This window comes from Dermacentor andersoni, chromosome 3 (genome assembly GCF_023375885.2).
Source record: "Dermacentor andersoni chromosome 3, qqDerAnde1_hic_scaffold, whole genome shotgun sequence".
Taxonomy (NCBI): domain Eukaryota; kingdom Metazoa; phylum Arthropoda; class Arachnida; order Ixodida; family Ixodidae; genus Dermacentor; species Dermacentor andersoni.
The window spans coordinates 41,222,784-41,243,694 of record NC_092816.1 but is presented as its reverse complement, the minus strand read 5'-3'; the positions used below and the strand labels follow the sequence as shown (position 1 = coordinate 41,243,694).

At 43.5% G+C, this 20,911-nt stretch overlaps 2 protein-coding genes and 1 long non-coding RNA gene across 4 annotated transcripts in view; 1 reads left to right on the top strand and 2 right to left on the bottom strand.

The window, feature by feature from the left end:
• The window catches only part of Fbxo42 (F-box protein 42), a 35,999-nt gene extending 31,114 nt beyond the window's left edge, over positions 1 to 4,885 (bottom strand). Inside the window, exons 1-4 of the mRNA XM_050167060.3 lie at positions 4,662 to 4,885; positions 3,785 to 4,021; positions 2,673 to 2,776; positions 887 to 1,062 (exon numbers count right to left, since the gene is read on the bottom strand). Of these exons, the coding sequence (XP_050023017.2) occupies positions 887 to 1,062; positions 2,673 to 2,776; positions 3,785 to 4,021; positions 4,662 to 4,788 (644 nt within the window). The 5' untranslated portion in view covers positions 4,789 to 4,885. The remainder of the gene's footprint in view (positions 1 to 886; positions 1,063 to 2,672; positions 2,777 to 3,784; positions 4,022 to 4,661) is intronic.
• A 420-nt stretch (positions 4,886 to 5,305) lies between these two features.
• LOC129381518 (uncharacterized) lies at positions 5,306 to 20,390 on the top strand. The gene is made up of 3 exons (XR_008609694.2): positions 5,306 to 5,536; positions 9,026 to 9,081; positions 20,146 to 20,390. It is a non-coding gene; the product is annotated as an uncharacterized lncRNA (long non-coding RNA).
• The window catches only part of Cpr (Cytochrome P450 reductase), a 43,064-nt gene continuing 35,098 nt past the window's right edge, over positions 12,946 to 20,911 (bottom strand). For both annotated transcript variants that reach the window (XM_050167062.3, XM_055064403.2), the window contains exons 13-14: positions 19,248 to 19,479; positions 12,946 to 18,520 (exon numbers count right to left, since the gene is read on the bottom strand). In XM_050167062.3, coding sequence (XP_050023019.1) covers positions 18,376 to 18,520; positions 19,248 to 19,479 — 377 coding nt within the window. In that variant the 3' untranslated portion in view covers positions 12,946 to 18,375. The remainder of the gene's footprint in view (positions 18,521 to 19,247; positions 19,480 to 20,911) is intronic.

Genomic DNA, 20,911 nt, shown 5'->3' with positions numbered 1-20,911 from the left:
GCATGGCAACAGAGTGACACCCCAATTTAAAACCAATCATTTCCAAACCGCAAGTCATAGAGTGCTCGTAGTCACCAGCTGTCACCATGAGAATGTGCTGAGCCTACACAATTTACGTGACTAAAAAAACACATCTGAAGTGCTTAAAGGGAAAATAAAGAGAAATGTTTTTTTATGCTAGGTAGGCAGACCACATTCCTGCAATTGTGAATGGTTCATTCTTCATGCGAGGAGAGGTTTGTCAAGTCAGAAATGATGCGGAAGACGAAGGGCACGTGACAGCACTACTCCCACACTCATGCAGTAGCTTCCCGAGATATCGGCAATTTTAAGAGCACCTCCTCGAAAATTGTTGTTCATTTATCAATAAAATAAAAGGTACCTTACCTTCAAAAGGAAGCAAGCAGTCAACTTAGCATTCACTAAATGGACTCATAATTGAATAATACACAGAAATCCATAATCAGACTGCCACAGCTTGCCTTGAGGTTTGGTAGAAAAATTGAAAGTCACAAGTTTCGTACTCCCTCCACTAATATTCATCCTTTCTCAGTCAAATAAATTCACATGCAGCTCTAAAAAAAAAAAAAGAAAGAAACACAATCCACCAGTCTAAAACTGAAGTATCACTTAGGCTTTCCTTTAACTTGGTTAATTTCATTCCACTTAATAATGGCATTTCATTTTCAAAGTTGAGGTTTACTCTGTAGTTGGGGAAATCACTGTTCACGAGATTTAATGAGAACTCAAAACTAAGATGACCTTGTTCTGGCCAAATCAAAAATCGGTGCACAAATGCGCGTCTCGGTGTATGCATAATCAGTCGTTCAGTCTATATGCAGTACCACTGTAGCTCGCGTGAACTGCACACTGTTCCTGCACTTACCTGGAGAATGGCCCGACCGGGTTGGCGCAGTGCAGCCCGCCAAAGACCACCATGAGGTGGCCCTGCATGGTGGCCGAGTGGCCCGCCATGGAGGGACAGCCGCCGACCGTGCTCACCTGGGTCCACCGGTTGGCGCTACAGTTGTACACGTGCAGGTGGCGGAAGATGCGCCATGCCTGCACGACAATGCCAATGCTCGTTGTTTCCAGAGGTATGTACAAGTGCGCATAGTTATAGCCCAGCAATCACAAAGGGTCACTGAAGCCAAAACTCAGTGCCACTATAAACAGCAGTGGCTAATCCCCCAACTAGTATCTTTATTTTAGTCACTATAATTGCTTAGTTGCTATGGTAACCTTACGTGTAGCTCAAAGCTAGGCTGACAAATAACTTCCAGTTTTGACAGTGGCAGCGAACTTCTCTTTCGTTGACACTTTGCAATTGGTTTTTTCAAACTAGCTTTAAGCAATATATATAGTACATGGTATAGTTAAAACTTACATTGTAAATTTTAGGATTTAACGTCTCAAAACTGCACAGCGGATTATGAGGACCATTGTAAACAAGGGCTCCAGATGAATTTTGACCATCTGGGGCTTTCCTGCACCTAATGCACGGTACAAGACTGTTTCTCAATTACACCTCCATGGGAATGTGACTGCCGTGGCTGGGATCGAACCCACAACTTCGAGCTCAATAGTGCAATGCCATGGCTACTGAGCTACCACGATAGGTTGTGTTATAGTTAGTGTGTCTTTACAGTTCACTGAAATGTAGTAGTCACAATGCTCACAAGATGGGCAAGCATGTTCAAAGACACCCAAATATTAAAAAAAGAACTCCCGTCAAGAATGTGAGTTCCTGTTGTACAATAAAAAATAGGCAGCATTAGAGAGCACTAATTGCACAAGGCACACACTTCACAGTGCCTGTAAAGAAGAACAAGGTGCAAACTGCTCAAGACAATAAATAAAATGCTTTGTGTTTGATGAGAATTACAGCGCAAGTAGCAGCGTCAGTAGGGTCGGTGACACCAGGGACGTTGGGCCACCATGTCCCCCTGCACATTCTTGTTTCAAGCAACGAAGCCCAACCTTATCCTAATGCCTTGCTTCAGTGTGCAGCTTGTTCTGTAGCTAACGAATCATCAACTACCTCCAGGGCTAGTTCACTATGCGGCTAATTACACACTCCGTGAAGAGACGCAAAGTACAGCTGCACGTAATCGCGATTACACCGATAGTGGGTTCACAATATACATCGCAAGGTGTTTGAACCTGCCACCTCCCATATGGAGGTGGTGCACCTCCCATATGGGAGTTGTGCACCACACAACTCCCAATTCAGCACAACATCACATTTTATGCACCTATCATGGGCAATGTCTCTAAATGCATATTTCATTTTAACTCTACATGCTAAAGCATCCTAAGTGATTATATAATGATTTGATAAGGCATCCTCCTACAAATTTCTATTCTTTTTTTCTTTGCTGTAGTGAGCATACAGTGCTACTGTTCCGCTCAGCGAAAGGCACCAGGCACCTTTTTACTTCTTTGACCAATAATTCTTTGCCATTTCACCTCTCCTTCCCCTTTCACGGCCCAGCTGCACCCCCCTGACCACTGCACCTAGGGTAGTCCCCCGGCTCTACCTAGTGATGCCACTGGGTGCAAGTTAATATTGTTTTTTAAAAAAATAGCATTCTACTGTCTTCTGCTAAAGCCACAAAACTCGTTGCATGCTTAAGGCCAAATACATGAATGCCCGAGTTTGACGGACATACCTGATGTAACGGGTATGGAGACGTGTGCGTCCACCCCCCAAAAAGCAGCAGGTTTTCCTTGTACGGCACAAGTGACGCACATGCTTTTGGTGGAGGGTAGGTACCTGAAGAGGAATGAATAACAGCATTCATGACGTGAATGGGACATCAAAGCCAGAACAGTCACTATGCAATGATTACATACAATTGATAATCTGAATACACATCGATACACTATTGCTACAACACTATTACGCTACTGAATTTTATCAATACCTTGAGAGAACTGCAGCTACTGGAACAGCAACGAACAGCAGTTGTTGCATTGGAGGTAAACCAAAAACAAACATTACATCAATATGGAATAGCTGGAATTCTTTCAAAGCTAAGTTTGGAGTTCTTTGAAAAGGAAAAGGGGTGGTCATTAGCGGACAACATAAAAGCCAAACGCCTTTCTTTCAACTTTACGCCAAAGCCATGGCACCCAATAATGTAAATGCAACACACCAGATTTCACTTACAGCATTTTCTTCCTACAATTCAGTGTAGGAATCGTTCCCAAATATTTCCAATCTTGGCCTTTGCTTACTTTGTGCTGCGCTAGTACAGTGCTACAAACAGTGCTACGCGAGTTTTGAAACTTCGTCTGTTTAAAGGATCAGTAACAATGTGCGTACATCCTCATGCAGCCAACTGAAGCTTTATTATATTTTGTGCTCTATATAAACCAAAGAGAGCAGGTGATATTAGCAGAGGTTTGCTTATAGCTGATAAACGTGGTTCCTCAAATCCAAAGCCTGACAAAAGCTTATGCAGATAATGTGATGTTTAATTAGTCTTTACCTTGCATGGTAAGTGGTTAGCAGACAGAAGCTACAGCCAAAGTATCATGGTGGATAATGGATGACAGAGTGAACAAGCTTCAGTTGAAATGTAATGAAAAAGAAATAAAAAGCTATTGAAGGGTGTATGTGTAAGCTTTTTCATAGCTACTGTGATCCATAACCTCTTTTTTTCTTTTTTTTTCAATGGAGAGCCCCATAGAGCAAAGTAAGTGAAGACATCATAAAGAAAGGACGATGAGACACAATTTCATCCTTATGTCACATCTTAAAGCACAAGCGATTTCTCACCCATTGTGAGTGGCCGAATCCACCTTCGGGTAGCAAGGTCAAGGCGCCAAAGGTCGTTGAACGTCGTATTCGCTGTCGTGCAACCACCGAAAACGTACATCGAGTCCCCAAGCACACAGGCACTGTGGGAGTAGCGCTTTGAAATGGTGGGCCCCGACTCTGTTGGCTTTTGGCACCAGACAACATTTTGAAGCGACACAGAATTTAGGAAGTCCCTGCGCAGCTTACGTTCTGCAGCTGAAAAGACAAGTTGGTGCGGGAAGGTGACGAACGGGAAGGTGTAAAAGCGTGCCAGTACAGATTGCAAACTAGAACTCGCACCCCGAAGACCTCATTTCTAATAGCTCCGTAAACAGCAACGTTTCTTTTTTAAAGTTATAAGTGACATTTCTTGGTTATCCCAAAGTGAGACCATGTAGTGAGATTTCACGCTCAACAAATCGAAAAGGCACACCATTCCTGACAACAGCGATTGCAAGAAAACAAACGTTCTTGCTAGTTTCTCGGATGCAGCATCACAGCGGCAATCAAGTATGTTACCGCGAAACAAAACGGATCCGCACGCACGACCCGTCTGGGTTATACATTCAAATGCATCTGCCTCAGTTCATTGAAAGTTATTTAGATGTATTCACTGATATTGTTTCATGAGAAAAGTGTGGCGAGTAAAAGAAGCGACGTTTTCCTGTCAAGCAAAGTGGCGAACCGTAAAGAGTCTCAAGACCGCCGCAGTCAAGACTAAAAACAGTTAACAAATAGTCGTAACACTGAGATAGCGAACATAAACTCAAGCAGCCGGCGAGAAAGGTACTTCCGTGACAGTAAAAACACTGATAATCGCTCGATGAAATGGAAACCAAAAACATAGCGGACCTACCTTTAGCGTGAGCGTACCAAGCTTTGTTGACTAGTCTGCACGACTTGAAGTCTCTGTATGGCGAAAGGTAGCAGAATATATACTCTAACACAACGTCCGGGAGGTCTTCTATGCATGACGTGCTCATCTTGTGGCTTAGAAGCTACGAATTTTAATTATCCGATTGTGCACCATCGCGAAAGCTGCAGAGATTTAGCTTCGCCTCACGGATGGAGGGGTGAAGAACGATGGGGAGCATTGGGGAGGGAAGTACTGTATAATAGGCATGGATAGACAATGACATGAGGCTAAATGCTGAAAGCCCACATAGAGAGAAAAGAAACAGCTAGGCGGCTAGAAGCGAGTAGCATTTCATTTGTGGCCGGCACCACCAACTTGATCATAATTTCACATATTTCCAAAAATCTTTGTTGAAAAGAAAACAAAACTTTCTTTCAGCAACACTGAAACTAGTAAGCGCCTTAGCGGGCCTACAAAAGCTACGCACGAGACGTCATAGAATAAAGGAGACGTGGCGTTAGCTGGGCCGTTTGGTCTATGCCGTTTGGCGCCCGGGGCCCATAGGTCTTCTGTCACTCCCTCCCCCACCCGGGTGTAGCCAGGAAGACGAGGATATCGCAAATTTCCGGGGAGGGGAGGGGGGATATCTCAGCGCCAGCACAGCCGCCGTGGATACCGCGCATGTCCCTCCCCTTCCCCACTCCCTTCGCATTCGTTCCCAGAGATCGCGAATGTAGCAAGCTGTTTTGTTTTCTGCACCAATATACAGGGTGCTGCACTGATAAGTTGTGATAAGCCGATTTGCACATCTGCTGCCAGACTGTAAGGTTTGGCAGCTAATACAGATGCGGCATCGTGGAAAATATGGCTCACAGGTAACAATTTACAAAATTATCTTAATTAAGTTTTATTCAGCGATTTTAGACACAATATTTCATTTGCAAAATTGAACCCCGACAGTCATATGTTGTCCAACAACTTTACAAAAATCGTCGTAGGTATTATGGCGTGTAATTTTGGCTGTGGGCTGCCCTGAACCCAAATGCAAATTAAATATAGCGTTTCAGAGATGCCAACATCCCCACACTATTAGAAAACACCACCTGCTTCCCTGCTGTACAGGCGACAATGCTATGACAATTGTGAGTTCGCTTCACTCTGATCCATAAAGCCTTAAATTTCTTTATTTGCTGCTATTGCCAGATGCGATTATATGAGCTGCGGTACAGCCACAAGGTTGAGAACGAAACGGAGTGTGTTTTGCGTCGACTCCTGGCATCGGATGCAAAAAAAAAGCAATGAGAAGGCCGCAAAGAAGCCCGTGCTAACGAAAGCTTGCGCTAGTGTTGGTCTGCACTCGCAATGGAGGTGGATAGAGAGATCGACGTCACTCATGCACTACTTCACATTTCTTCTAGTGTACTGCTATACCGGGCCGCTCGCAGTGCCAAAGTACTGCAGGCTTTAGCATCCAAGACGATTTTGTTTAAAGAAGATTTTATTGAGTTAATAATATGACTTTGGGTCCTCAATTCCCGAATTGCAATTTTTCCTCTATAATTGCTATTTAAGCAGTTAGTTAGGATATTTTAAGATAGCGCGGACTGAATGGAAGCGGGACCCAAGAGCCACATCACCAGACGGTATGTTAAGCAACGCCCGCTCAGAGCAGGAGCCCACTGCACATGAAACATTCCACTAAAGCGAGTAGTTTAGCAATCACTTGGCGAATTAAATATTTTAGCCAGACATAAGGGTTGGGGTTGGGCATGTAAAAAGGGGTAGCTGGCCCATGCCGTCATCCGACTAATCCACACTAAGGACGTTGTTGAAGGGAGGAACTTGTTCTCTTACAGAACGAGCTCGAGTGCTTGGTTTATTTACGATATCTACATGAAGAGTGGAGAACCTTACATCTCATCAGTCTAGCATGACTGAAGTGAAGCACACTGAGGAGCCAAAAAGGTTCGCGTAAACCCCCTCTGTCCTCCCTAGATCCCTAGGCCAGGGAAAACTGCTGCCCCCCTTTGTCCAATCGGGCCGTCCAAATTCGTCAAAGGACCCGCGTTGAGGGCGAGGGTTCGCACAATCACCTTTTTCACGGAACACACAGAAAGGAGGAGAGCTTCATAGACAGAGATTGCCACGCTTGACTCAAGCTTGCGCGTCCTGGTTCCTGGGATGACCCCGCAGTTAAACGAAGCATCTGTCAAACGATTGTGGTGCCCACCGGAGTCCGTGAGGGAACGCCTTAGAACACCCTTTTCCAGAAGTTTTCTTGCCCCCGTTGGTCCGTGAAGGCTACAGTGAACCAATAAACAATACTCGGTCCGCCAAATGTGTCTCACTTTGCTGTCACTGCAGGCCTGTCCATGGGGGATGCATTGCTAGCTTCACAAAGCGATTTGCCGCAGTGGGGCAGGAGACGCTACAAGGTCACTACCCCCACTGGCCAATCGTAACACTGCACATTCGTACACTTGTTACGTAGGCAGTTAATAAAGCTGCAGCCGACAATCCTGTGGCACTACACATCTGGTACATCGGGTACATGTACAGCTCGGGCTGCTGGTTACTGGAGCATTCTTTATCATTTACGCCCAAGCCAGTGGAAAGGTGGTCGTCTTCAGACATATTTGACACCTCCCCCCTACTCCCAGCTGGCGCCTGGCACCCGGGGCCCATGACCCCCCCCCCCCTTTACTACGCCACTGTGCATGAGTCTTTGCTGGTTTTCGACAGCATTTGAAATAGTTGGTGCAATCTCACCGCTTCTTATCTGACCCTGCCAGCAACCAGCTTTCCCTACATTCCACGTAAGTCGAGTATCTCATGCTTTCATCAAGTCCAGCTCCTTCCTTTTCTGTTCTGTTATATTTTTTTTATGACCGCCACTTTTTCTGCGGCGGTCTCGCACACATTCAATGCCAACAATGATTAATCTAGTCGGGTGAGACGTGGGGAGAGAAAAGGTGGAAGGACAGCAGGAGGCATAGAGTTTCATTCATATTGTAGGAAACTCATTATCTCGTGCAGGAAGGAAAACGTGCTCTACATTACCTTCCCTGCTACTCTGCACCTCCCATTACTGCTGATGCGTAAATATAGCCAGAAGGTAACAATGATGATGACCAGAAAAACGAATCACATGTAATGTAGACCTTTCAAAGTCCATTGCACATTTCAATATGGCTTTGCAAAGTACCGGAATATACACGCACAATATCCAATAGACACAGAGGCCTTGCAAGCGGTCAACATTTTATCGGCACATGAGCTTGTGGTCAGTGCCAATGGTCCTCGTTACATGTTGAACACTTTTGGTGTTAGTCTGGGCTCTGAGAATCTTCCACATTGAAAGAAAAAAAAATGTACGAACAAGAAAAAAAACATAGTGTCAAGTCACTGGCTTTCTATCATATTTAGATCAAATGTAGAGAATACGTGCCGAAAGCTAACATATGTCAGTATGGGGTCTTCACAGCCTACCTTACATAGATACCTGTGAGTGAACATTGCATCTCAGCCAACACACTTCCATGCCTTCATCCCAGTTTAACTGAAATATGGAACCTTAACGGTGTAGATCTAGCATAAAATGACAATGGTCACTATGTACGCTCTAGTATTGCCAAATGGTACCTGGAGCTGCTTGAAATGCAGGAGAAAACAACTCCATGACACGATGTCTCGAGTAAGCGATTCATGTCAAATCAAAATCGAAATGGGCACATTTTACCTCAGTAGAGGCCTATTGTCTGAAATACCACTGTGGCTAGTTGGGAGTCTACTGGAACAAAGTGTCAGGGCCTCTTTTATGTGTTTCTGCATGCAAAAGATACAATCAAGTTATTTAATTGTGTACTTCACTCTTCAACTTCTAGTGTTTGCAGTAATAACTTTGAACTGTGAAATATTATCCACCGACATGGAACTCCTACAGAAATAAGATGCAATGCCTCCTGAACAGGGAGGAAAAAGCTTTGGTGCATGAATCTACCAACTTCCTTGTGACCACAGCAAATGTGAACCTGCCCATTAGTGTTCCCGAAATGGTTATCCTTCTGTGCTGTGGATCTTGTCCTAATAATAGTGTCCACTGTAATGTTAAGCATAGCCTACGTAATGTAGAGAATCCTTTTGCTCAATTCTATTCTGTATCACCTGCTTTTCAAATTCAGTGGCCAATTCCAGTCAACCAGTGATACCACGGCCAGAGTTCCACTCAGATCACTGACAAGGCATGAAAATCAATCGAAATGGAATTGTTACGTTATCCCAGCCCACATCTCATGCATGCCTTCAAAGAAAAGTGAAACCACAGCTCTAAAAATTCCCTTTTGGCATTTCTCTGTTCACCACAGATGCAAAATGGCAGCGGAGTGCAGATCCCATATGTGGTGCTGGGCACACTAAACACGTAATTATCAACTAATACCATCATTTTGCCTCTTTTGATACACTCTGAAAGAAGTTTTCATTCAAGTAAGCAGCATGGCAAAATAAGCCACTAACTTTATGTACAGATTAGCATCTCCTGTCCACTAATTGGCACACAACCATTCATTGGAACGGATTGTCAACCTGGTACAATATACTGTATGGCATCCTTCGGTACATTGGGTCATTACACTGAGGCAAAGTGATTGCAGTTGTATCTCCCCACTATTACTATTCAGAATTTGTTCATTTCATTCAAACTGCCGACTACAAAAGGCTGCTTGACTTGAAAATTCAGTTTACCAGAGTAAACCTAACAAAAAATGTTTCAGTGTACGATGCAAGACACATTGACAAGTGTTATATTCCTTGTATGGGCGTCAAATGTAGAGCTACACTCAGCAAACAGTATTCAATTGATGCCAACCAATAAGAGTGTGCCATGCTGCCTGCAAGAATGAAAAAGTACATGAATCCAAAGATTCTCAATTTCCATGTTTTTAGTTTTAATTAGGACACATTTTTATGCCCCGTCTTAACTGCATTTTACAAATTCTTTTTCTTTTCTACCATAGGGTTGGTTTCTACAATCGACATTTTTTTAATGGCACTGCCGAGCATTCCTTCTGCTGCCTTTTACACTACCAATTAATTCTTAATCGCAGAGACATGTGCTGTTCATTTTTTGCTGAATTAACTGTATGTGATACACATACTTTTTTGTTTAATCGTATGGTTTGCCATACGGCATACTATGTGTTTCAATAAATGCGTGCAGTCCTCCTTCATGAAGAAGCTGCACAAGTGGCCTGCGGAACTTGTCATTCATAATTAAGTGTTCTTAGTCTGTGCGCTGGTCTGTCCATACACCCTACTAGTATTTGTATGCAACTAGTGCCGACTAACTGCCACGTCCTCTGCTACAGAGGACTCCCAGATAAGAAGCAATACGAGGTAGGATTCCTAATCCATAAGGACATAGCAGGCGACATTGACGAATTCTACAGCATTAATGAGAGGGTAGCAGTAGTCGTAATAAAGCTAAATGGGAGTTATAGAATAAAGGTAATACAAGCCTATGCTCCAACCTTCAGTCACGATGATGAAGAAATAGAACAGTTTTACGAAGATGTTGAATGAGTGATAAGAACAGTGCAAACTCAGTATACTGTAGTCATGGGCGACTTGTAAAAGTGGGGAAAAAGCGGGCTGGTGAACAAGCAATTGGCAACTAGGGCATTGATCCTAGGAACACTACAGGAGAGATGTTGGTAGAATTCGCGTAAAGGAATAAGCTGCGAATAATGAACACCTTCTTCAGAAAGCATAGTAACAAAAAGTGAACCGGGAAAAGCCCTATGGTGGAACAAAAAATTGATTTCATACTTGCTGCCGATCCCAGCATAGTGCAGGATGTAGAAGTGTTGGGTAGGGTAAAGTGCAGTGATCATAGATTGGTCAGGTCTAGGTTTCACCTCAATTTGAAGAGAGAAAGAGTAAAATTGGTCAAAGACATATTTTTTGCCACAAGTTAAAACACACAAAAGGAAGACACATAGAACACAGCTATGCGTCTTCCTTTTTTGTGTGTTTTAACTTGCAGCAAAAAACGTGTCCTTTAGCAAGCACCAGCTAGGCCAACAAGCAGTTCTGTTGAGAAATTGGTCAACAAGAAGCAGGCCAACCTAGACACAGTAAGGGAAAAAGCAGACCAATTCAGGTTGGTACTTGCAAACAAATATGCAGCTTTAGAACAGCGAGATTAAGATGAGAGGTAATGAAAGAAACCATAACTAGGCTGGCTTCAGAAGCAGCAAGTGGGAGGTAGTTCACTAAGGCAACAAGTAGGTAAGCTCTTCTAAGTAACGAACTAATAAAGAAACGACAAAGAATGAAAGTGTCCAACTCAAGCAATCAGCTAAAATTCACGGAACTGTCAAAACTGATCAAGAAGGATAAAGCAAGGGATATTTGAAATTGTAACGTGAGAAAGGCTGAGGAAGCAGTAAAAGATGGATGCAGCATTAAATCAGTGAGAAGGAAACTTGGCGTAGGTCAAGCAAAGATGTATGCACTGAAAGATAAGCAGCGTAATGTCATCACCAATTTTGAAGATACAGTAGAACAGCGGAATAATTTTGTACTGACCTGTACAGTACCCAGAGCAGCCACGATACCTCCATTCGAAGTAGTAATGAACAGGATACAGAGGCTTCTTCTATAACTAACGATGAAGTTAGAAGGGCCTTGCAAGAAATGAACTAGAGAAAAGCGGCAGGAGAAGATGGAATAACAGTGGATTTAACCAAAGATAGAGGAGATATCATGCCTGGAAATATGGCGGCTCTCTATATGAAGTGTCTATTGACTTCAAGGGTGCCAGAAAACCAGAAGAATGCAAACATAATACTAATCCACAAAAGGGGAGACATTAACGAATAAAAAAATTACAGGCCCACTAGCTTACTCCCAGTATTGTACAAAATATTCACCAAGATAATTTGCAATAGAATAAGGGCAACACTTCAATCAACCAAGAGAACAGGCTGGCTTCAGGAAGGGATACTCTACAATGAATCACGTCCATGTCATCAATCAGGTAATTGAGAAATCTGCAGAGTATAATTAACCTATGGCTTTCATAAATTATGAAAAGGCTTTTGATTCAGTAGAGATATCGGCAGTCACAGAGGCCCTACATAATCAAGGAGTATAGGAGGCATACATGAATATGTTGGAAAATATCTACAAAGATTCCACAGCTACCATGGGTCGCCACTGGAAGAGTAGAAAGATACCTATAAAGAAAGGGGTCAGGCAAGGAGACAATCTCTCTAATGCTATTCACTGGATGCTTGGAAGACGTATTCAAGCTATAAAACTGGGAAGGCGTAGGAGTGAGGATCAATGGCAAATATCTCGGCAACCTTTGGTTTGCAGATGACATTGTCCTGTTCAGCAACACTGAGGACTAATTGCAACAAATTATTGAGGACCTTAACAGAGAAAGTGTCAGTGCAGGGTAGAAGATTAATATGCAGAACACAAAGATAATGCCCAATAGCCTGGCAAGGGAACGAGAGTTCAAGATCGCTAGTCAGCCACAAGAGTATGTGAAGGAGTATGTTTACTTAGGTCAATTAGTCACAGAAGAAGGAAATTTAAAGAATAAAAATCTGTTGGAGTGCATACAGCTGACATTGCCAGATCCTGACAGGTACCTTACCCCTATCATTCAAAAGAAAGGTGTACAATCAATGCATTCTACCGATGCTAACATATGGGGCACAAAGTTGGAGGTTAACAAAGGAGCTCAGGAACAAGTTGAGGACCGCGCAAATAGTTATGGAACAAGAATGTCAGGTGCAATGTTAAGAGACAGCAAGAAAGCAGTGTGGATCAGAGAGCAAACGGGGATAGCCAATATTCTAATTGACGTTAAGAGAAAAAAATGGAGCTGGGCAGGCCATGTAATGCGTAGGATGGATAACTGGTGGATCATAAGAGTTACAGAATGGGTGCCAAGAGAAGGGAAGTGCAGTCGAGGACAGCAGGAAACTAGGTGGGATGATGAAATTGGGAAGTTTGCAGGCGAAAGTTTGAATCAGCTAGCGCAGGACTGGGGTAATTGGAGATCGCAGGGAGAGGCCTTTGTCCTGTAGTGGACATAAAATAGGCTGATGATGATGAGTATTTGCACATTCACTGTCAAGCTTAATCTTTGAGCTTTTAGCCAGTACCCTAGACACCTGTGAATCTTTGTTAAATAAAAGTCTGTTAGATATGAAATCGTCTTAAAACACGGGCATGTGTGCTAAAAAGGATCGAAAGAAAACTCACCGCAATAGAAGCATGGGCTTTATTTAAACAATGTACCAGACCAAATTTAAAATATATTTCTCCCTAAAAACATTTTGTACATGATAGCAAATATAAAATTCAAAAAATTTAATATTGCAATGTCAGCATGAAAGACCAAAAAACACAACAGGTAGGTTTTTCTTAAAGCCATTCAGGTCTTCAAAGAAAAAAAAAGGTACAAAAATACATCTCTAAAAAATGCCTCACTTCTAGGAGCCAAAAAAACATTTGGCAACAACAATTACATGCATCAGCAGACGCATGCGGTGCACCATCAACATTTATTATCTCGGCGCATGCATGGGACAGTTGAACCCGAGGCACATTTCAGGACGTGGCTGTCGAAACAGCAAGTGGACTGCTCAATGGCAGAGTTGCGAAGGCACTCGAAGTGGAAGCCCTTGGATGGGCAGCAAACAGCCCCAATGATTACTATGTGCAATGGGAAGCCTGTCTTGACATGAAACACAAACTGGAAGGACCGAGTGCCACAACCACAAGCCAGTGTTTTTCATCCTGGTGCAGTCAATAAAGCTGTAAAGCCGCTGTGTGAACACAGACAGAGTACACATTTTCTGCAAATTTTCACAGTCCATTGTCTTAAACGTATTTACAAATTTTAACAATAGGATCTAACATCGTAAAGCAATTCAAGGGTTATGAGAAACCCTGTAATGAAGGGTTCCAGATTTTGACCACCTGAATTTTTAAGTCCATTGACTTCACGCATTTGCACAGCAGCTTGAAGACACAGAACTTGGTGGCGAAGCTGCTCCCCAAATACATGAAGACAAAAACGAGGTACACATTTTTCTTTGTGTACCTGCTCTGTTCTCAGTCCTTCTAACAATAAAATTCAAACAGCGCTATTTTGAGGTAGAGCTACTACTTGAATATGCAACGACAAAGGAAATATGTATTCTCGGTGTGTCCACGTAGTTCTCGTCATGCGTTTATGCATTTCTTTGTCTTTGCATATTCGTGCAGTACCCTTACTGTCAATTTTGAACAAACTAGCGCATGAAAAAGTGTCCTGCAAGAAACAACTTGGAGCTACAACTGGATTTGTTGGAAGGTGGCACTCATGACTACCTAAGTTACGACTAATGCAATCACTGCTACTTGTACGTGGGTAAAATCTAAAAACATCCCTCTGAGTCTTTCTTTCAAGACTGAGGGTGTGACTATTACGTAATTCTGTATGGTGTTGAAATGCCAATTCTTCTTTTTTCTCTTTGTACTCCCCCAAATTGCTAAACCCAGTGTCAGCACATGAGGCAGCCGTTCCCTTTTTTAATACTGGATAAAAAAAAAAAATGTAATGATGAAGGGAGGTGCTTCTGGCTTCGGACAGTGCAAGCCACAGAAAAAGGGCGAAACACATTTTCCCAGCAAAGTGGCAACGTGTTCAGTACACTGCAGCTGCGCTATGGAAATGCCCAATTTGCCTTAGAAAGAGCCCACTGGCAACGCTGTGCTTCCTTACCACACTACTTTCTTCAAGACTTGAGCTGCAGTGGAATAAATATGGAGTGTAACGGAGGAATGTGCACCCTGGCCAAAAGAAGCCACACATACGCTGCCGCAATCACCGCTTCTCTCATCGTGCAGTACACTCTACGAGGTTGCACATAGCCAAATCGGTAAGACGTACATCCAAGATGAACAGTAAGAAAGAACAATCAGGAGGGGCACTTTGTTAATAACAGTTCGTTAACAGATAAAACACACGAAGACAACAACAGGTGCACATTTTAGAGAGCACCACAGTTTCACATCGCACCCAACGTTCAAGGTCGCAATCTCATTACAGACGAAACAATGAATGACAGGCTGTGATACCAAATATTACAGGAGGCATGATACCCACAACCTTGAAGTATTTGCTGAAATTATGCGCTTCACTGCCTGCAAAGCTAGCAACATTTATTATTTGTAAAAGTGCAGTTCAAAGCTCAAGCATACAGCTTCAAGAGCTTCAACACTTACACTTACACTTCAACATAATGTTAGCAGTTTACATGTTCTGACACATTAGCTTTAGAAAAGCATTTGGGCTATCTCCGTGGCCAAACACAGAAATGCTATGGCCTCTTACATGCTTTTCGTAGAGGCTTTTAGCAGTGTGTTTTGTATGGCCAACACTAGAAGTGTGGTGCCATCTGGTATGATCCCTTACTAGGCCTAGCTAAGCTTAACAGTGTGTACAGGGTGCTGAAAATTTTGCTGTGCATGCTTGAAAAAAGGTTTTGCGCTGCTCTTGCTCAAATTTTGCAGAACAATTGCATTTGGCATCGACTTCATTTAGTACAACACTTGGCACAGTTAAGTGCCTGGTTTTTAAGAAAAAAGTGCGAATTTGCCCTCCTTGAAACGCTGCTTTCTGCAGATCACGGCAAGTGGCGACACAAGCTTATGCTTGCGCTGTCAGGGCAGCAGCTTCCACCCCCATAAGCGCAGGCAAATTTGCATTTTTTCTATTAAAAACCAGGCAATTAGCTGTGGTAAATGTTACACTAGACAAAGTAGATGCCAAAATGCAATCGTTCTGCAAAATTTGAGCAAAAACAGTGCAGCAGTGAGCGGATTCGAACATGCGCAGCGAAATGTTAAGGACCCTGTAAATGGGGAGCATGTTCTAAAAACAAAGTGATGCTAATGGCTTATTTTCAAAGTTACATAAGATCGAGTAAAAGAGCATTTTACAGTTACACTTTGTGACTGCAATGAAACTTATGTAGCTACAAGAAACATAGCCTGAAGATGGCGCTCTGCGTACCCCAACATTTTCCACTACCAACACAGGTGAACACTTAAAAAAAAGAAAACCTGATGAGCGTACATGATTTGCAAAGCTCTCTACAGCCTTGCAAGTCTGCACACTGTGGTCCCATTACTTCTTTATTGTGTACACTGTACTAGCATACTAAGATAGGGTTCTACTAGTGTTTAACACTTCGTCCGTTAACATTGTCAGCACAGAATGACAAATGCAACTTGTCTTACTCCTTTTATGATATGCACCAAGTACTAAGGCACTCTGCAGAAACAACCAGGGGAACATCCAACATTTTTAAGGTGATACATTTCCCTAAATCGCACCAAGGAGCTTCCTCGCACTACATACTCAGCAGTTCACTAACAAACATTTAAAAAGAAATTCATGTACCGAAGAAGACTAAAAAGTTGTTGCACTGCTGCATGGCAAGCATTCGAAGTGCACGCATATAATGTAACAAAGCGTTATTGAATGTGAACTGCAGTTTAGTGAGAAACATGACACAGGCATTTGAAGTAAGCCAAACTTATCTACTGCAAAGCTGCAAATGTACCAACATACACCAGAATTTCTTACACTGCAACGTAGGCCTACATGTCGCAACAAAAACATATGCAACACACTGGCTTGCACTCAAAGCTAGTAGTAGGGATTGACTGATGATACTTTGACAATGTGTGAAAGGGTAAACATTTCATTTGTAAAAAAGAAAAGAGCACACAGGATGGTTAAAACAAATTACAAAGCATAAAATTTCACCTATTATTCGAGCTGCAGTGCTCTAGCACAAAAGGCATGCCAGAGCATCTCTTCAAAAACATGCGTGAAAATGGCACGCATCCGTGAGAGTAAACAAAATAAACATTTTTGCCATCTGTGTTTACAATAATGAACAGGCCTATATAATTATTTCCTGCATTTAAATGTAGAGCAGTAAATTATACATCATCGGTTAGCATACCTACAGGGCTTAACATAACTAAAAGTAATCGAATGCTTACAGAAAAGCTGAAGCAGTCTTACAGCATTGTTCCAATGCTCACAGTAACGACTCGAGTTATGCTCACCACTTTCAAATGTTATTAACGCGGCAAAAAAAGCACCAGGCTATGTAAATACAATATTCTTTGAAGGTCATGGCATTCAGCAAGCATATATTACAAGCAAGCGACAATCAATACTATGACAAAATTAGCATGTTTCCCTCCAACAGGCCACTATGTTACATAACTACCACAAAGCGTGTTCAGGAGCTGCATTCCCGATCAATCACTTTCAGCGACACTTTCCCTTGGCAGGTGCAGCGATTCACTGTAGCCAAGAGGCATTCCGTGACATCACAACTTTTACTTGTCCAATCACGTCAATGTACAAGGTCCTGAATATTTCGCTGCGAGTGTTCGAAAAAGGTTTTGAGCTCACCGCTGCACTGTTCTTGCTCAAACTTTGCTGAAATATCACATTTCGGGGTCTACGTCGTTTAGTATAACCCTTACCACAGTTAACTGCCTGGCTTTCAAGAAAAAAGTGCGAATTTGCCTGTGTTTATGGGGATGCGAGCTGCTAATGCGACGGCACAAGCATAAACTTATGTTGCCGCCTGTCGTCATTTACAGAAACCAGCGTTTCAGTGAGGGAAGTCGCCTGTTCCAGGAATAGGCAACGCATGGCAGCCCTCCCTGAAAGGCTGCTTTCTGCAGATGACTACAGTTGGCGACATAAGTTGATGCTTGCGCCGTCGCAGCAGCAGCTCGCATCCCCATAAGCACAGGCAAATTTGCACACTTTCTTAAAAACCAGGCAATTAACTGTGGTAAGTGTTATACTAAACGACGTAGACCCCGAAATGTGATCTTTCAGCAAAGTTTGAGCAAGAACAGTGGAGCGGTGATCACAAAACCTTTTTTGAACACGCGCAGCGAAATATTCAAGACCCTGTACTACTCGATAGTGTCACAATGTGAAAACAACACTGACACCAAGTGCGCACACCCACAAGTTACTTTCTGCTGCTGCGAGCAACCAATGCGGTGGATGCAAAATGCGGTCAACAAGAGAGTGACCAAATGACAATGCGCCCAAGCAGTTCGTAAGCAATGCATAACAACAACTACTCTCCAACAAGAACAAGAGGAGAGAGCACTTGATACTGCACAAAAGCAAACAGGAACGACGCAGAGACAGCAGCTAGGTCAGGACAAGAAGCAAGGATGGAAAAAGCACAAACGCCACACTGCGACAAGACAATGGGACACGACCAGCGTGGTACCGGGAATGTGTGCGTGAAACTGGGGTGGGCTCATGTGCGTGGGCGCTGCTGCTGCTGCCAGAGCTGTGGCTTGTCGGACAGTGCGGTGCACCACTCTCACTGGCTTCGCCTGCGAACTGACTACCAATGCCACTAAGCCACTGAACGCAGGGAAGTGGGGTCAGGGAGAGACTGCGGGCCCCGTCACCGGAGGAGCAGAGAGGGGCCCGCGTCATCATCCCCGCCACCACAGAGTCCCAGGGCAACAGTCTCCCGGAGGCCAGGAAGAGGCCTCGTCGCGACAACGAGCAGGGCACGGCGATGGCGGGCAGCGGCACGCCCCGCTCTGCCCGGTAATGACTTGCTAGGGTGGCCACTGGGCGGCATCAACTCCAGACGTCAGCCGAATAGCGCCGCTGCGACTCCATGCGCTTGAGGTAGGAGACTGCCTCGTCTTCTGTCATGTTGCCATTCTCGCGGAAGATCTCTAGTAGGATCTCATGCACGTCCCTCGCCATGTTACGTGCATCACTGCAAGAGGAGAGATGAAGGAGGCAGACCATCAGAAGCATGCACACATCGTGAGGTGCTATCCAGCTACTGGACACTTCACTTTGGAGAGAGTACAGACTGATTTGATGCACTGAAGACGCTCCACTTTTCTGTCATATGCAGCCACAATTTTAACTTCACATGCATACTTAAAGCATATTAACGTATGTGGATAACAAGGCCAGCTACTGACACATAAGAGATAAATACAGAAGATGGTAACTGGGTGCAGGGCTCTGGAAAGAATGCCCTCAAACATTAATGACTGCTGAGTTTTTCTGAGAGGATAGCAAGCAGTCACAGCATTTTTCCACGCTGTGCAGCCCATTTTCTCATGTAAACTCTATGGTGCATGTAAATCACACATTGCCAATTGTGAAAGCAAACCCGATGAAGTGCTCTGTTTGCAAACAGTGCTTGTTCATGAATCTGAACACGCCACCGAATGATACAACAGACTTCCACACTACATTTCGTATGAGCACACAGGAAAGGCATATTACCAATGCACAAAGAACAGGTTGTACTCAATTCAACAACAGGGCAAAGGTAGTGTTACAACCTTAAGAATTCAGCACTGCTTCATTCAGAGTCCATGCATGCAATGTGATAAAGCTGAGATTTCCAGGCATGAAACATCTCAAGCTCCATTAGCAGTCCTAAAATGCCATGCAGAAGAGGGAAAAAAAAAAAGCCGTCTGCTCACCCACAAATGTAAAAGTGGCCATTCTTTTTGCCAATGAGGTCCCAGACTTCGTCTTTGTTCTGACGCAAGAGATGCGTCACGTACACCTTGTGTGGCTGGTCTCGCGAGAAGGCCAGGTACAGCTTAGTGAGTGTACCATTAGCCAAGTACTCTTCCAGCTCCTCCTGGTAAAGGTAGTCTTCCTCCTTCTTTCGGCAGCCAAAGTAGAGTACCGCTTCACCCACTGGCTTGCCTGCGTTGTCCAAGCACATTCAAAGAAATTAGGCATTTTTTAACATGGACGCATGTCTTGCTACATGTATTTTTACAAAAATGGAAGGTTTAGAAGGTATGGAGCCAGATGTCAAATGCAATAGTGTAAAAGTCCACCAACATTGCTCCATCTTTATGGTGCTGAACTACGTTAACGACATAGCCTCCAGGATCAGCCTGCCACATACGCCACCCAATTCTGGAGACCAAAGCATTGGCACAGTGGTACTTACTCCACCATGAGTGAGAACTGGCCAATACACATCCCATTTGTCAATGCCTTACAATAAACATGCAGAGAGGCTGGAACTTTCAGGAAAAGGAACCAGTCCTTTAAGCAAAATTGTCAGCTGTCTTACATCATGTACATGAATAATACCGTATTTACTCGCATAATGCTCATACTTCCTTTAGCAGAAAACTGATCTGAAGTTGGGGGGTGCAATATTACAGGGGAAAATGATCCAAGGGAATGTCCTAAATGCTAAATAGAAAAATGGAGCCGTCGTGTATCGGAAGTTCTCCTTCCAGAATGAGAACCATCCCCGTATGCTGCTATGGAGGGAAAGATTTGGAAAATGAAATGGCGGGAAACTTGACTCGGATGTCATGCACAATTTCAAATTCATACTCATTATTTTTCCAGACATGTTTGGAATGGTTTCCAGGGCTAAAAGCTGCAGTCAGTGGCTTGACAGTGGCCCCGAAACCGAATACAAGACAGGGCTTTACTTCATGCACACGTGGTGCCCGACCTTGATGTCCGTGCCAAACCATGAACAGATCATCATCATCTCCGGCCAGAAGAAGCAGATGACAGTTGCTGCAGCAATTTTACAAGGTGTGATGATTACTCTAGTTAAAATAAATATTTGAATTTTTGATGGCCAATGTGGCGGGTGCGTGCATTATGCCCGTAAATATGGTACTTGGCTTAGCTGTTCATGACAGCTCTATAGTGACTGGAGAAACCCCTCCATACACAGCAAGCTGTTTATTGCTTGCTGTTTACACAACAAGCAATAACACAGCATACACAGCTTGCTGTTTATCATACACAGCAAGCTGGGTGAATCGGTAGGTCAACATTTTTACATATATGTGCAGTGCGACACAGACGAGGGACAAGGAATGGATGACGTAAGCGGTGACTGACTATTTAAAGTTCATTGCATGACAAGTCATTATAAAAACTTAGGTCACGTGGTGTGTACCAGATATGCAAGTGTGCCAAGAAATCGGGCCATTCCAAAATTCTGTTTATTTTTGATGCAATGAAATAGATGTTTGGCTAACACATGAGGCAGAATCTATGTGCATGTGATATGACTAGACTATGCCTTGGCTTGTTTGATTTCCATTCATGAACACTGTTCAAAAAAAGTACCCTTGCATATCTGTATGCACCCTGT